The sequence below is a fragment of the Vanessa tameamea genome, chromosome 9, assembly GCF_037043105.1.
Source record: "Vanessa tameamea isolate UH-Manoa-2023 chromosome 9, ilVanTame1 primary haplotype, whole genome shotgun sequence".
NCBI lineage: Eukaryota > Metazoa > Arthropoda > Insecta > Lepidoptera > Nymphalidae > Vanessa > Vanessa tameamea.
Genome location: NC_087317.1, coordinates 12,719,393 through 12,734,045, shown reverse-complemented (window position 1 = coordinate 12,734,045; position 14,653 = coordinate 12,719,393). Strand labels below are relative to the sequence as shown.

Below are 14,653 nucleotides of genomic sequence, written 5' to 3'. Positions count from 1 at the left end.
ACAGGGCGTCAATGACTATGAGCAGTGGGGATTGCTTACCATCAGGGCTCAAAGTCCGACTACCGAAGCCACAAAAAAATCAAAACATTTTTTTTTTTGAGAAGTAATGAAAAAAATATGTATATCAATAAATATACTGTGAAGTAAACCTATTTATCACCTAAATAATTTGCAAAATATCCAGTTGTAATTGCTTTGATTCGGTATTAACAGATATTTTATGGAAATAATATTACAAAATATATATAAAAAAATTTAATTGATTACTTTACAGTCTTCCGTTTTTGTTATATTTAGTAATGAAAACAAGTGCAATGTCAATTATTGTTTAAATTTTTTTTTTATAACTTTCAAATACAAATTGTTTATATTGAAGAACAATTCATTACAGACAAATTTAATCAATCAAAATTCAGCGTCGAATTGATTTTATCATTGTAGAGCAATTTAATTTATTAAACCAAAATATATTTAAGCAAAACTTTATTGACATTTGAAATAATAAGCAATTTAGTCATCCATTTCACATAAAAGACTATCTACATCCTTCTCACAGATGAACGCGTACTTGTTCTCACACCACAAATCATCGAGCATCCCATTACGATAGACTGCACCGCAGAATTCCCCCGTAGTTGCGTTATTAGGCTCTCCGGGTGAAAACTTATCATAGCCAGCCTCTAGAAGTGTGTGACCTGACGAAAAATATTTGACGTTCTCAAGCAAATGCAAGATTTTTTGCACTAAAGCACACCAGACTTTTAAAACAACATTTTTTTTTTAATTTGTTGTCATTAAGATTAATATTTTATTAAAATGTTTAGTCTGACTTTCAATTTATTGCGTGATTATATAATACATACATTCATTGATTATAATATTTGTGGTAATGTTAAAAAATAAATATTCTTACCCTCAAGCGTCAAAAATTCTCCGTGTTCTCCCCAATCATGGAATCCCATAAAAGCTACATCTTTCCAGAAATTACCTACCATGGAACTACCAGGGTTTTTGGCAAAAATATCTTTAATCACCTGCAAATATTTAGACAATTTGTAAGCAAAATATAATCAACATATTTAAAAAATATAATATAATATAATATTATCATTTCCTATTTTCGTTCTGTAATTTATAGAGTAATATACGTCAGGACAATGTCTCGATATGCTGCAGCTTTCATTATTTCAACGGATATTCTCGTTCAAGATCCGTAACGACTTGATTCGATAGGTTCTCAAACTAGAGGTTTTGATTTCCGAATGTCTACTCGATAAATAACGTCAGTAAAATCGGTACTAAATACTAATTAATAATTTAATATATTGCTAAAATTAGCAAAGTCAATGTCAAAGTCAAAAATCTTTATTAAATATAGAAGTGTTTACACTTGCTTATTGATAGTCAAAAATCTACCACCGGTTCGGAATTTAACACCTCGGACCTGAGAAGAACCGGCGAAAAAAACTCAGCGGGATATATATATTTTTTTTCCATTTTGCATGTACAATAATAATTATTTTAGCTATTTGAAACAGCCTGGAGGCGATCATTTCATTCCCAAGGTGTGTATCATCAGCAAACAATACTATCTCGAGTTTATCACCTAGGAGATGTGGCAGGTCATTTATATAAACAAGGAAGAAAAATGGTCCAAGTATTGATCCTTGAGGGTCCACAGTAGTCCACAGTAACTGGAGACCCGGGAGACCTCTTTCCATTTACATCAACCCTCTGAAACCGATTGCTCAGATACGAAATCAGAAGACTGAGTGCAGTATCCCTAATTCCATAATGACGTAGCTTCCAGACCAAAGTTTCGTGTTGCACACAATCAAATCATTACAGCCTTTATGCCTTCTAACTCTAATCTTCATGTATGTTATATAGTTATTCCTTTTTATTTCTTTCTCAATAATAAAACATATCTGTCGTCTACCTGAGCTTCGGTTTCGCTGTTGATAATCGCTAAGTGGCCTCCTTCAGCGGTGCAGGTCATGTAAGCACGTGACCATGTCCGAGGAACTCTATGAAACTTATAACAGCTTCCAGTTCTAGGGTCTAATTGGTACTCTGCAATGAAAAAGTAACCGTAGAAATAAATTGTAAATTGGATCATCTAATAAATATTTGAGAAAATTAAAAATTGATTGAATTTTTGTATATTTTGGGGTCGATTGTGATTTGCTACTCTATAACGAAAAGGGTTATTTCATTGTTCTAACAAAGATGAAGGATAGGTTTCAGTTGAGGAAGTTTTGTCAGTTTATAGAAAGAAAATTCGATTGATGAGGATAATAGGGATAAGGGGAGAATTGTAAAACTAAGACACATTATTTAATAATTCTGAAATTATTATCTGGAAATTCATATAACCAACAATTCTAAAGGCCGACAACGTACTTGCAAGCCGCAGATGTTGCAGGTGACTTTCAACCAGGTGGGACTGCTCGTTTGCTGTCTATACCATAAAATCAACCAAGATTATTACCAGGATCGATAGTTCCGCAACTATTAAGATGTAAACGTTTCGTGATTTTCTTGTAACACATATAAGGCAAGGGTTCAGAACAATTAACATCAGCTAACAATCCGGTCGATAACATCAGGAGACAGCTTTCATTATCTTCATAATTATCGGGTTCATCCTCTGCCCAATTGTGTGGAATCTTTGATAAAGGCACGCCTGAAACAAGATACAAGCCACGCTAATGTATACTGGCTATAATTTTTCGTGTTTTAAAAGAACTCTCTTCTCAGGGCTTTAAATTTCTGACAATCAATTGACAAGCACCAAAATATATGAAAATACCGAGGTTGATAATTCACAATTTCTTATTTAGTTAATTCCATCTAACAAAAATCAAAATCTTTATTCAATAAAAATGTATTTAGTAGATACATAGAAACGTTACTCTTATTTAATAACTAGCCGTGCCCGCGACTTCGTGCGCGTTTGAATTCAACAAAAAAGTTATTGTTGTAGCCTTAGTTACTCCTTATTACATCAGCTATCTGCCAGTGAAAGTCCCGTCAAAATCAGTCCAGCCGTTCCAGAGATTAGCCGGAACAAACAGACAGACAGACAAAATTGGAAAAAATGTTATTTTGGTATATGTACCGTGTATACATACATACATATGCATTTAGTAAAAAGCGTTTATTTTAATATAACAAACAGAACTCCAATTCTATAATATGTTCAGATTGACAAAATTCTGAAACCAATTACATTTGACAATAATCGATATCAGAAAGGGGAATGTTTAATTTCCTCAAAGATAATGATTATGCTTTACAATAATATTAACAACATGATATTTTTACTTGATATAGTCTGGGTTTAGTCGTGTTATCTTATTGATGTCGAAAGGTGACAAAAATATCAACTTGTATATAATGTGAATGTAAATACGACCACATTATGTATGCAAAAGTTGAAGTAAACCATTTTTTTTTTTTATTTATGTTGTGACGAAATTGGTTCTAAAAAAACTTTGAATCAACTGTCACTGACTCTCATAGAAATTTAACGATCACTAAACATGATACATACATACATACTTTATTTTTCGTGTGGCAACACTAACTAAATGTCATAAGAAACTTCTACGGATAGTCAAAAGATTTAAGTGATTGATTAAATTCAAATCGAAATTTAAAAAAAGCTCTATTTATTTTATGTTTCTTAATTTGTGCTTATAGTCCAGCTGGACAGTGTTAGAAATTATGGTAACGAAAGCTGCGTGGGAGGGATGGAAAGTTGCCTCATTTGTAACCAAAATCAACTCATCACCAATCCAGTGCCTCGGGTTGGTAACAAGTTAGTTAAAAGCGCACTGCAGCTGATTAGAGCTTATTCCGCTACGCTGTATCGTGACGCTTGCTCTCGTCAAAAGGAGAGGAGACATTGACCCAGCAAGTATTATTACAGTTGCTTTATCTTGCTAATTAATTTGAAGTGTATGTGGTAGTATTAAATAATTCAATCAATCTAAAAATAAGTACCTTCAACAGAATGGAAATCGCCTCTCGAGAAAATGCTATGTATTCCAGTGAAGATACATTTCAGTGTATTTTCTTGTTTCATCAGATCTTTCATTGCAGATTTCAGTTTTTCATTAAGGGGGGACGCTAATTTCGCACCTGTAAATGTTTTGTCAATACTTTATGTACATAAATGCAACTATATTGCCGGTTAAAATTTAGTACCTCTATTCTACTCTATTATATATATCTACGTTAAATTATCATAGGCGTGTCTTAGTGTGCGTGAGACGACTATAAATATATATAAAAAAATATAAATTGAACGTGTAGGAGCGCGCCTTGATACCTGCACCTATAGCTATTGTCCATTCCACGGAATGAGCTCCCAAAGGAAATTATCCTTGTGCTCTCATTGCGCACACGTCATCTTCTTTGGTCAAATCATTTCTTTAGATTGTCTTACATACCAGATTCATGTTTATCTTTAGCCGCACGCATCGACCAGTGAGGTGCGTGTATTTTATTCTCTACAAATTCGACTCGTGCAATTTCCTAAAACTTATTATTGGAGATTTCGGTAGGTCTTGGTTAAAAGTCTCGAGTCGAACTGGTAAGAATTATAGTTAAGAAAGTCTCTGTATTGATTATTATATGAAGGGTCAGTGAGCCAATTACAACTGGCACAAGGGACATAACATCTTCGTTCTTAAGGCTGGTGGCGAATTGGTGATGTAAGGGATAGTTTATATTTGTTAGAGTGCCAAAGTCCATGGACACTGGTGACCCCATACCATTCGGTGGCTCATTTACCATTCCTACTTAGTCGTGTAACCGCTGTTCCAGCTCCTGAACGGTTCAACGTGTCGTTTCATTATCATACGAACAGATTATACTATAAGAGTTCTAGTGGGAAATTTCATTAATTTGTGTTCCTATTATCTGCTTAGATAAAGAAAGCCTTCATTATCCCACCACTCAAAAGTGTTTGCTGGACATTTTTTTCCTATAATATAATGAAATCGAATACTCTATATTGCACACGACATTTACAAACAACTATAAATACGAAAACGAGATAACATCTGCAAAATTTATCGCTAAGAAGCTATCTCTTTCACACAAGCCTTGACCACATGACTCTACGTAGCTATCTGAACGTATACACACGACCAAAGTATTGATTAAATATATATTAAAAAAAATAGTTAAAAGTAAAATGATTACGAAGAAAAATATATTACCTTCAAGATGGCATCGCAGTCTGGCCTCGTGCCAATTGGCCGGCACCCTGTGTAGTTTTAAGTAGCCCTCAGTTTCATTAAAATATTTATAGTCACATCTGAATTTTCCATCTAAAAAATAATTATTTCTTTGATACAATGTTCAATAGCTGAAACATATTATATAAAATAAAGCTAAAATACACACATACAGTAAAGCTAAAACAAAAGTAAAAGACAACTATTTTAACCAAGCTATTTTTAAATTTATAAATTCAAACATATTATGAACTAGTTGTCGTATGTGTGTTAGGTTGTTAGTAATAGACTTTAGGCATAAAAAAGCCTATGTCTTTTCTTGTGGTTCAGGCTTACTTCATAGCAAATCTCATCAGTTACGGTTCAGTGGCTTAGCCCTGAAAGCGTACCGGACACAGTCAGAGTTACTTTTGCACTTATAACATTATTATAGATAGTTACTTAATTTGTAGATTAAGAAAATTAAGTAAACATAAACATAATCAGCCTGTAAATTTCCCACTCCTGGGCTATGGCGTCCTCTCCCTTTGAGGAGAAGGCTTGAAGCATATTCCACCGCGCTGCTCCAACGCTTGTTGGTGAATACACATGTGGCAGAATTTCATTGAAATTAGCATGCAGGTTTCCTCACGATGTTTTCCTTTACCACCGAGCAAGAGATAAATTATAAACACATATTAAGCGCATGGAAATTCAGTGGTGCTTGTCTGGGTTTTAACCCGCAATCATCGGTTAAGATGCACGCCATCTAACCACTAGGCTATCTCGGCTCTTAGTAAAACATCATAGACACACACATAGCTACTCATATGTTGGTGGAGAAGCAATTGGACCAATTGATGGTAAGTGGTCACCGAGGATGTTATGGAGCTCCGTAACAATAAAAATTAATTCGAAACCGACTCCGATATAAACATTGCTTATTGTTATTTTGTTTTTGCAAACTTAAAGAGAGAGGCTATTTATTTTTTAAGACTATCTTTTCCTTTGTTTTGTTAAAAAATAGTCTACAAATGAAGTTAATTAAGTCGTTACTTTGTAATAATCTATTTTACAATTTCTTAGTAAACTTATATTCGGAAAAAAGCGGATAATCCGAGATAAATTAGTATCCGTAACCGTATCCGAAAACGGTAAAATATTATTTCAATATTCATATACAGATCATTAACATCCCTGGTGACCACTGTCCATAGACATTGGTGTTGTAATAACCTTTGCATCGCCAATATGCTACCAACCTTGTAAGCACCGATATCTTAATAGCAAAATATATATACTTACCTAGACAAGATATAAATCCAAATATAAGTAAATACGTCAACAGCAACATAACGACACTGAGTCCAAAGCGGAGTGACAAAGATAATGTTCTCCGTTGCATTAAATAAATATTAAATCTTATATATTTACGGCAAAGTTTATCGGAACAATAACAATATTAATGAAAATTTGATAAAGCTAAGATCAGGTCAGGTCGTCTGGACGTGTGTGTAGTCTGGTTTTTCGGGAATATTCAGTAATCAATTACCTGTTCGGGAAATATTCAAATAATCTATGTATACACAAACATATTACGCCTATGTTTCGGTGTATAGACATAATAACTTGAATTGCATAAACATTACATTTAAATAATTATAAATACAAATATTGGACAACATCACATACATTACTCTGACCCCAATGTAAGTAGCTAAAGTACTTGTGTTATGGAAAATCAGAAGTAACGACGGTACCACATACAACCAGACCCGAGACAACATAGAAAACTAATGAACTTTTTCTACATCGACTCGGCCGGGAATCGAACCCGGGACCTCGGAGTGGCGTACCCATGAAAACCGGTGTACACACGACTCGACCACGGAGCCCCGTTTATTATATAAACAAATTTTATTTTATCTAAGTGGTAGTGCCACACTGCATACCTTCAGGGTGCCACCCGAATGAGCCGGCACGACTTTTCTCTCTTACCCCGGGTACAAATTGGAACATTCCTTTGTACCACGAGCTGGGGTGTGCGTTTACGTCAGAGATGATATCTGCTCTCGACGCCTCGGCAGCCTTGAAGGGCAGGACCTATCGATTATCTGGCTGCGTGTAGACTGCGACGACCATCCGCGAATCTACGCGTGCCTTTATAGGTTCCATAGCGGTAATGCCGAAACCGACCGACTGGTTGAGCACGTCCAAGTGGCTACAGATTCCGTGCTGCGGCAGATTCCATCCGCAGAGATCCTAATTTTTGGCGATTTTTATGCCCACTAATTAGTAGTATTGGTATAGTAACTAATTCAATTTATGAGTTTATAGACTAATATCTGCTCAGAGGATAGTGATGAAGTCGTGGAAGTGTAAAGGATTACGAAAGTAACCGATGTACTGTTCCAGAATATAATCTACTCTATTTCATTTTTTTTTTTATTTTATAATACCTGATGGGAAGTGGTCACCGCCGCCCATAGACAATGGTGCTGTAAGAAATTTTAACCTTTCCTTACATCGAACAGTACAGATAAAGAAAGTCATCATTCCATAATTCACTAGGTATTTCTGCCAGAAAATCATTTTGAGAACTAATATTTCATCACAAATTAATACTCTCTGTACCAGGAACTCGATAATTGCGCTAAATGAACATATCGTCAAACAAATTACATCCAAGGTTAATTGGCTCACTTAGAGTTCTGTTTCACACTTACAGTCACCTAACTTGGCTTAAGTTAACTCTCCATATTAATTGCAAGCAATTAAAGCTCCCGAGCAAAAAGTTCGAACGTTCAAATCGATCTTTCTCTGTCCTTTATTCAATTTAGGTGTTTTAGACTAACTTAGCGATAATCGAAGTAGCGACTACCACCGGTAGAGATAAGAAAATGTAAGTAACTAATATAAGTAATACAAGAAACTTGTTTTTTTTTGTGTATTATTGTAATTGCTTACAGTTTTTAATATGATTAAGAAATACCCAGGTGGTGACTGTTTCCTTCCGAGAATGTGCTATCAGTACTATCATCATCCTCCAGCCCTTATTCCAACTTTACTTGGGGTCGCTGCAGCATGTCTTCTCTTCCATGCTTCTGTGTCTGACATCATCTCACAAGTAACATTCTTTCTAACCACAATCCATCTATTGTCTTTCACACAATCCATCCATACTTTCTTTGGAGCTATCTGTACAAATCTATACTAATATTATAAATGCGAAAGTATCTTTGTCCGTCTGTCTGTCTGTTGCTCTTTTACCACCTAACCCAACCCAATGCAATTAAATATGGTATGAAGGAAGCTTAAACTTAACAAGGAAGGATATACGAGTATGTGCAACACGAAACTTTGGTCAGGAAGCTACGTCGTTATGGAATTAGGGATACTGCACTCAGTCTTCTGATTTCGTATCTGAGCAATCGGATTCAGAGGGTTGATGTAAATGGAAAGAGATCTCCCGGGTCTCCAGTTACTGTGGGGGTCCCTCAAGGATAAATTCTTGGACCATTTCTCTCCTTGTTTATATAAATGACCTGCCACATCTCCTAGGTGATAAACTCGAGATAGTATTGTTTGCTGATGATACTTCTTTAATTTTTAAAATAAAAAGACGTCTTTCCATATATGACGATGTGAACAATGCTCTCTCTGAAATAGTAAATTGGTTTAGTATTAATAATTTAATGTTAAATAGTAAAAAGACAAAATGTATTAAATTCACTACTCCTAATGTAAGATGTGTCAAAACGAGTGTACTGTTAAACAGGGAAGCATTAGATGTTTTCGAATCAATAGAGTTCCTTGGTATGACAATAGACTCTAAGCTCCAATGGGGCCCCCATATAAATAAATTGGCGAATAGACTCAGCTCTGCAGCCTATGCGGTAAAAAAAATAGACTTTTGTCTGATGTGGATACGGCTCGCCTTGTGTATTTCAGTTATTTCCACAGTATAATGTCGTATGGTAATGTCTGGGGTAATGCAGCTGGCATTAATACCATTTTTGTACTGCAGAAGAGGGCTATTCGTGCACTTTATAACCTGGGCCCAAAAGATTCGTTAAGAGGTAAATTTAAAGAAATTAAAATAATGACTGTCGCTTCTCAATTTGTTTTTGATAATGTTAAGTATGTACGCAAAAACATAAATGATTTTCCCAGAAATTGTGACGTACATTCTTTTAAAACTAGGAACAAGAATAAACTTGTTACTCGAAGTACCCGATTACACACAATTAGTAACACTTTTTGTTGGGGCAATGTATACGTTTTTACAACAGGATCCCAGAAAACGTTCAAAATTATTCAATTATAAAATTCAAAAGAATCGTTAAAGAGCGTTTGTGTGCTAAAGGATATTACAACACTAATGACTTTTTAGTTGACTGCACACCTTGGGAATGAAATGATCGCCTCAAGGCTGTTTCAAATAACTAAAATATAATTATTATTGTACATGCAAAATGGAAAATATATATATATATATCCCACTGAGTTTCTTTCGCCGGTTCTTCTCAGGTCTGAGGTGTTAAATTCCGAAGCGGTGGTAGATTTTTGACTATCAATAAGCAAGTGTAAACACTTCTATATTGAATAAAGATTTTTGACTTTGACGTTGACTTTGACTCCTTTTCTTGCCTAATATCTGACGACCTACCCCTAAAACGCGAGCGAAGCCGATATATATATTTTAATGTATGTTCTAATCGCTAATATATATGTTTTTTTTTAAACTTTTGACGAATCATTTATAAAACCTAGTTTATTTTTGAGGCTAGACAATCTGATTATTTAACATACAAAACACTCGTGGTAGAGCTTTGCCCTTGGTGGTAAGTCTTTGTTAAAGCCCATCTAGGTAGATACCACCGACTCATCAGGTACTCTGCCTCCAAACAGCATTAGTATTCTTGTGTTTCGGTTTAAAATGCGAGTGAGCCACTAACTACAGATGCTCCCTTGCATAACATATTATTCATCTTTTTTTTTAACAATAGAGTATGGTTTCCTATTATATATTGTATACTTTGCCCGACGTAATATGTGTATTATACATATAAACCTTCCTCTTGAATCAATCTATCTATTAAAAAAAACCGCAACAAAATCTGTTGTGTAATTTTATGTAATGATGATCATGATTAACTGTGATTCAAATTAAAATAAAAAACAAATACTCGTTTATATGATATTGCTAAAAAATTATAACAGGGTTGAATTATATGGTATTTGTACTCGACTGTTTACACTTTCGTGCTTCGGAAACACGTAAATACTTCTCATGCCCTCGGATAATGAGAGGCGAATAAAGAGTTGTACGTCTGTAAGCGCACATAACTGTACCATGAATGAAGAGGCTACTAATAAACGGTTTTTTTTTGTAGGTAATGTCAAACTGATAAAACTGTTATACATATACATAAAACGTACACCGGAAGATGCAGCATGCTTCGGAAATAATATAGTATATAAGCAGCTGCGTTTCATAGTTTTATTCGCTTTAAATAAATACCATTGACGTAACAAGCATGAATCTTCGTACAAATGGCGCATGATGCGCTGTACGAATATAGGCTACTAGTCTTAGACCGAGGCTTCGCTTGTGCTTTAGGTGTTCGTTGGATTAAAAGTAGCTTATGTTCTTCCTCGGTGTTCAAGCTTACTCCATAGTAAATTACATCAGAGTCGGTTAAGTGGTTTGGCCGTGAAAGAGTAACGAATACACAGAGCTACTTTCACATTTATAATATTAGTATAGTTTTTTTTTAAAGACAATTTAGAAAAAAAAAAAAAAAAAAATACTACATAACGGCTACCCCTTATCACGCTATCTTTAAAATAATAAATACGTATTAATCTTAATTATACAAAATTAAGTATTACCAATCTTTTAATATTAATAGGGTCAATGAATTAACGCAAATGAGCCCTTATGTATGATGAACGCTCCCAGCAGCTCATGAGGGAAGCTCTTAAGTAAAGAGCGGACCTTCATTTAAAATGATTCATAAATATATAACCGTCTATGTAACTCTACAGACCTGATTGTCCACCGCGCATAATATACTATTTAAAGCGATCCTCTTAAGTTATTATAGGAAGGATAGGTTATTTAATATCTTGTTACGAACTACGAGGCCTTGTATCAGTCGCGATCCAATCGTTGTCGTTAAGCTGTTTTCCTATTCGACTAACACAACGATTTAGTTACAGTTCGGTCGAAGTTGGATCGCAATAGACTTGGAAAAGTATCTTAAATGGTATTCATTATTAAAAGTAAAATTGACTACCAGTTAGGAATCAGTTAACCTTAAGATTTTATAAGGAATAGTCGAAATTTTGTCGAAATAGAATCAAGAACGTATCATAACGGTTATAAATTGATATAATTTCCCTATAACGCATAACACGTGTAAAACCACGGTAAACAGGTAGTTAATGCTAAAGGTACACGAATGCTGATATAGTAAGCAAAACAAAATATTGACCACGTTTTGACGCATCTCAAACTTTGGTTGGACAACGAAACAATTTTAAATTGATTGATATCCAAGTTGTAACTGTGTCTCATTCACTGCGATCATAATTCTTGCTTAGCGTATTTAAGTGCAAATATATAATATGAAAAAGACATAGAAGAAAATCTATCATAATTTATCGCAATATACATAGTTAGTTTACTAAATATTTACCAAAAATATATTTAAAGTAGATGGAGTAAAAATAAATAGAAAAAATTAAAATACGTATAAACTTTCATCATTCCAGAACCTGTTTACACCAATTTAAGTGTAAAGTGAACAGTGACCCCAACTAAATCCAGTGTGGTTCATAAGCGTTTAACCTAAACGATGACACTAGGCCCTTCCATGCCCGACAGGATGAATTAAGATTAAAAGGTTTCGAAAAGATTTACAAGACCATGTCATAAGCTCCTAATACTGAAGCGGTGTTACAGAGTTTATTTTACATAAATGAAAATATATTGTTTTATAGAGAAATTCGGAAAAAATATACACAATATATTTACGTACTTAATATATAGGTAATATAGCGACTTGGACTAATTTTTTAGACTTTAAACTTAAGTTTTATTATAAATAAAGTGTTTAATTCTATAAAATATTTTTTAATTTTAATAAAATAGTCATTAATTTGTGTGTTGTTTATTTTATAATGTTTCATTTTATACTTTATCTTTCGTTAAAACGAAAAAAATATATATATCATATTTAATATATCCTTTGTAACATACAAATATATTATATTAAAATATACCAATATTTATATATATATATATTTCTTAAGCTTTTAATAATGATGGACAAGTCATCGATATATTCTGTAAAGTAACAAAATTGTAACTGAGAAATACTGATTTTATGAATTAAGTAGAGAAGGAATGTGAGTGACTAGAGACTACAGACTCGGGAAAAGTATTTATTGTATATTCTTATTAACATATGAAATATTATAATATAACTTAATAGAAATATATATATATACATGACGGCGCATGCGTAGCGCCATATGTTGAATTAAGTCGGAACTAGGTGATAGTTTTTGTTAATTTCGATTCATTTGTGATTTAAAGTGAATATTGAGACTATTAATTTGATTTTTGGACTAAACACTGATTTTAATTATATTTCAAGAAGTAAATTGATTATACAAGTGATTTTGATGTTTTATCCGATTGCACCCACGAGTCATAAATCATGGCTAATCCTGACAAAGGTGATCTCGCGCTTTAAATATATATATATATATATCCACCTATTATGATATATATATATCATAATAGGTGGAAGAGCAAATAGGCTACCCGATGATCAGATGAGCGGAACAGATGAGCGGATCGAGATCCAGTGACTGCAGAGATTAGTATTCGGTATTCATTTAAATGTCATACCTTTCTTTACCTTTACCTGAAAAAAACTCTCTTGACGGACAGACAGACAACGAAGAGATTTTATAAGGATTCCTTTTTCATATAGAAATACGTATCCCTGAAAACGGTAATTAACTATTTCATTATATTTAATAATCGATATAAATACACCCCTCCTTATTTCATGGAATTTATCTACCCCTTACGACACGTTGACATGTTAATGCGCCGGACACTTGCTCGCTTGAATCCCTCCCTCTATTTATTACTCTCCGTGCAAGCGAAGGTTGCATTAATACACATTGTTGGCCCTTGGTTCGCTCCGTGTCTAAGCCGTTGGCGCATTTTAATATATTATTAAGATTCATATAATTTTTACCTTTTGTTGTTACAACTATTTATTTCAAATCGGAACACAACAATGCTAAATATTGATAGGGGTAGAATATCTGATCAGTGCCTCCAGTCTACGTGCTGGATTCAAACCCCTGGTCGGGCCTATTAAAAGTTATTCGGTTTTTTTGTCGAAAAATTCACAGTACCAGCTCGGAGTCTAGAGGTTGGAAGTTAAGACTCAACTATTTCATGATGATTATGAAATATATAAATAATTATGAAATATACCTTATGATTTTACATAACATTTTTTTTTAAATTATTAACTTGTAAATTTCCCACAGCTGGGCTAAGGCCTCCTCTCCCTTTGAGAAGGTTTGGAGCATATTCCACCACGCTGCTCCAATGCGAGTTGGGGGAATACACATGTGGCAGAATTTCGTTGAAATTAGACACATGCAGGTTTCCTCACGATGTTTTCCTTCACCGCCCAGCACGAGATGAATTATAAACACACATCAAGCTCATGAAAATACAGTGGTGCCTGTCTGCCGTGAACCCGAAATCATCGGTTAAGATACACGCGTTCTAACCACTGGGCCATCTCGGCTCTCACCTTAGGATTATGAGAGTGAAAAAAACTAAGAGTGCACATGTGTTTGTTAACACACTTATGTCCATGGGTGGTGACCACTTACCATCAAACAGGTTAATTGTATCTATCTAATTGAAATAAAAATCTACACTCAAATACAATTAACCATTGTTGCTCAATTCTTGACCGTTAGACAATCCCACTACAAGCAGTGGTATAATACGGCGCAGTTGTGAGTGATAGCAAACTTAAACAAAACTAACGAAGACGGAGTGAAATCGTAACTTGTTTACTTGACGTTTGTTCAGGACGGGCTTGTTTTCTTTACGACAAACTGTGGTACAATAGTTTATAGTAGATATCTGAAACTATGTTAATAAATTCAATGTAATGTATTGGTTTTTATACAAATGTTTTTAAAAATAAGATTGGAACGCAACTTGTCCAGTGCACATGAAGTATGTTTTTTTTTTTATTTAAGTTTACAACATCGACGGGCTTTGTGGTGACTTTTTTTACATTTTACTTTAATACATTTTGAGGTTTCAAAGTTTTATTTTATTACTGAACATCAGCTTTTCGCTGGACTTC

The 14,653-nt window shown here is 34.1% G+C and overlaps 1 protein-coding gene across 1 annotated transcript; it reads right to left on the bottom strand.

Moving 5' to 3' along the window:
• Positions 1–466: 466 nt before the first annotated feature.
• Lectin-22c (lectin-22C) lies at positions 467–6,620 on the bottom strand. The gene is made up of 7 exons (XM_026642189.2): positions 6,534–6,620; positions 5,232–5,342; positions 4,009–4,146; positions 2,492–2,686; positions 1,940–2,073; positions 914–1,034; positions 467–695 (listed from the first exon to the last, which is right to left on the bottom strand). Exons 1-7 carry the CDS (start codon positions 6,580–6,582, stop codon positions 511–513), a joined length of 933 nt encoding a protein of 310 aa, XP_026497974.2. The 5' UTR covers positions 6,583–6,620; the 3' UTR covers positions 467–510.
• Between the last annotated feature and the right edge of the window lie 8,033 nt (positions 6,621–14,653).

Bases quoted from the DNA above. Each gene is read 5' to 3' on its own strand.
- Lectin-22c (XM_026642189.2), bottom strand. From the start codon at position 6,582: ATGTTGCTGTTGACGTATTTACTTATATTTGGATTTATATCTTGTCTA. The intron at 5,343-6,533 runs GTAAGTATATAT...ATTATTTTTTAG, and splicing joins TGGATTTATATCTTGTCTAG to ATGGAAAATTCAGATGTGAC. The intron at 4,147-5,231 runs GTAATATATTTT...AAACATTTACAG, and splicing joins ACTGCGATGCCATCTTGAAG to GTGCGAAATTAGCGTCCCCC.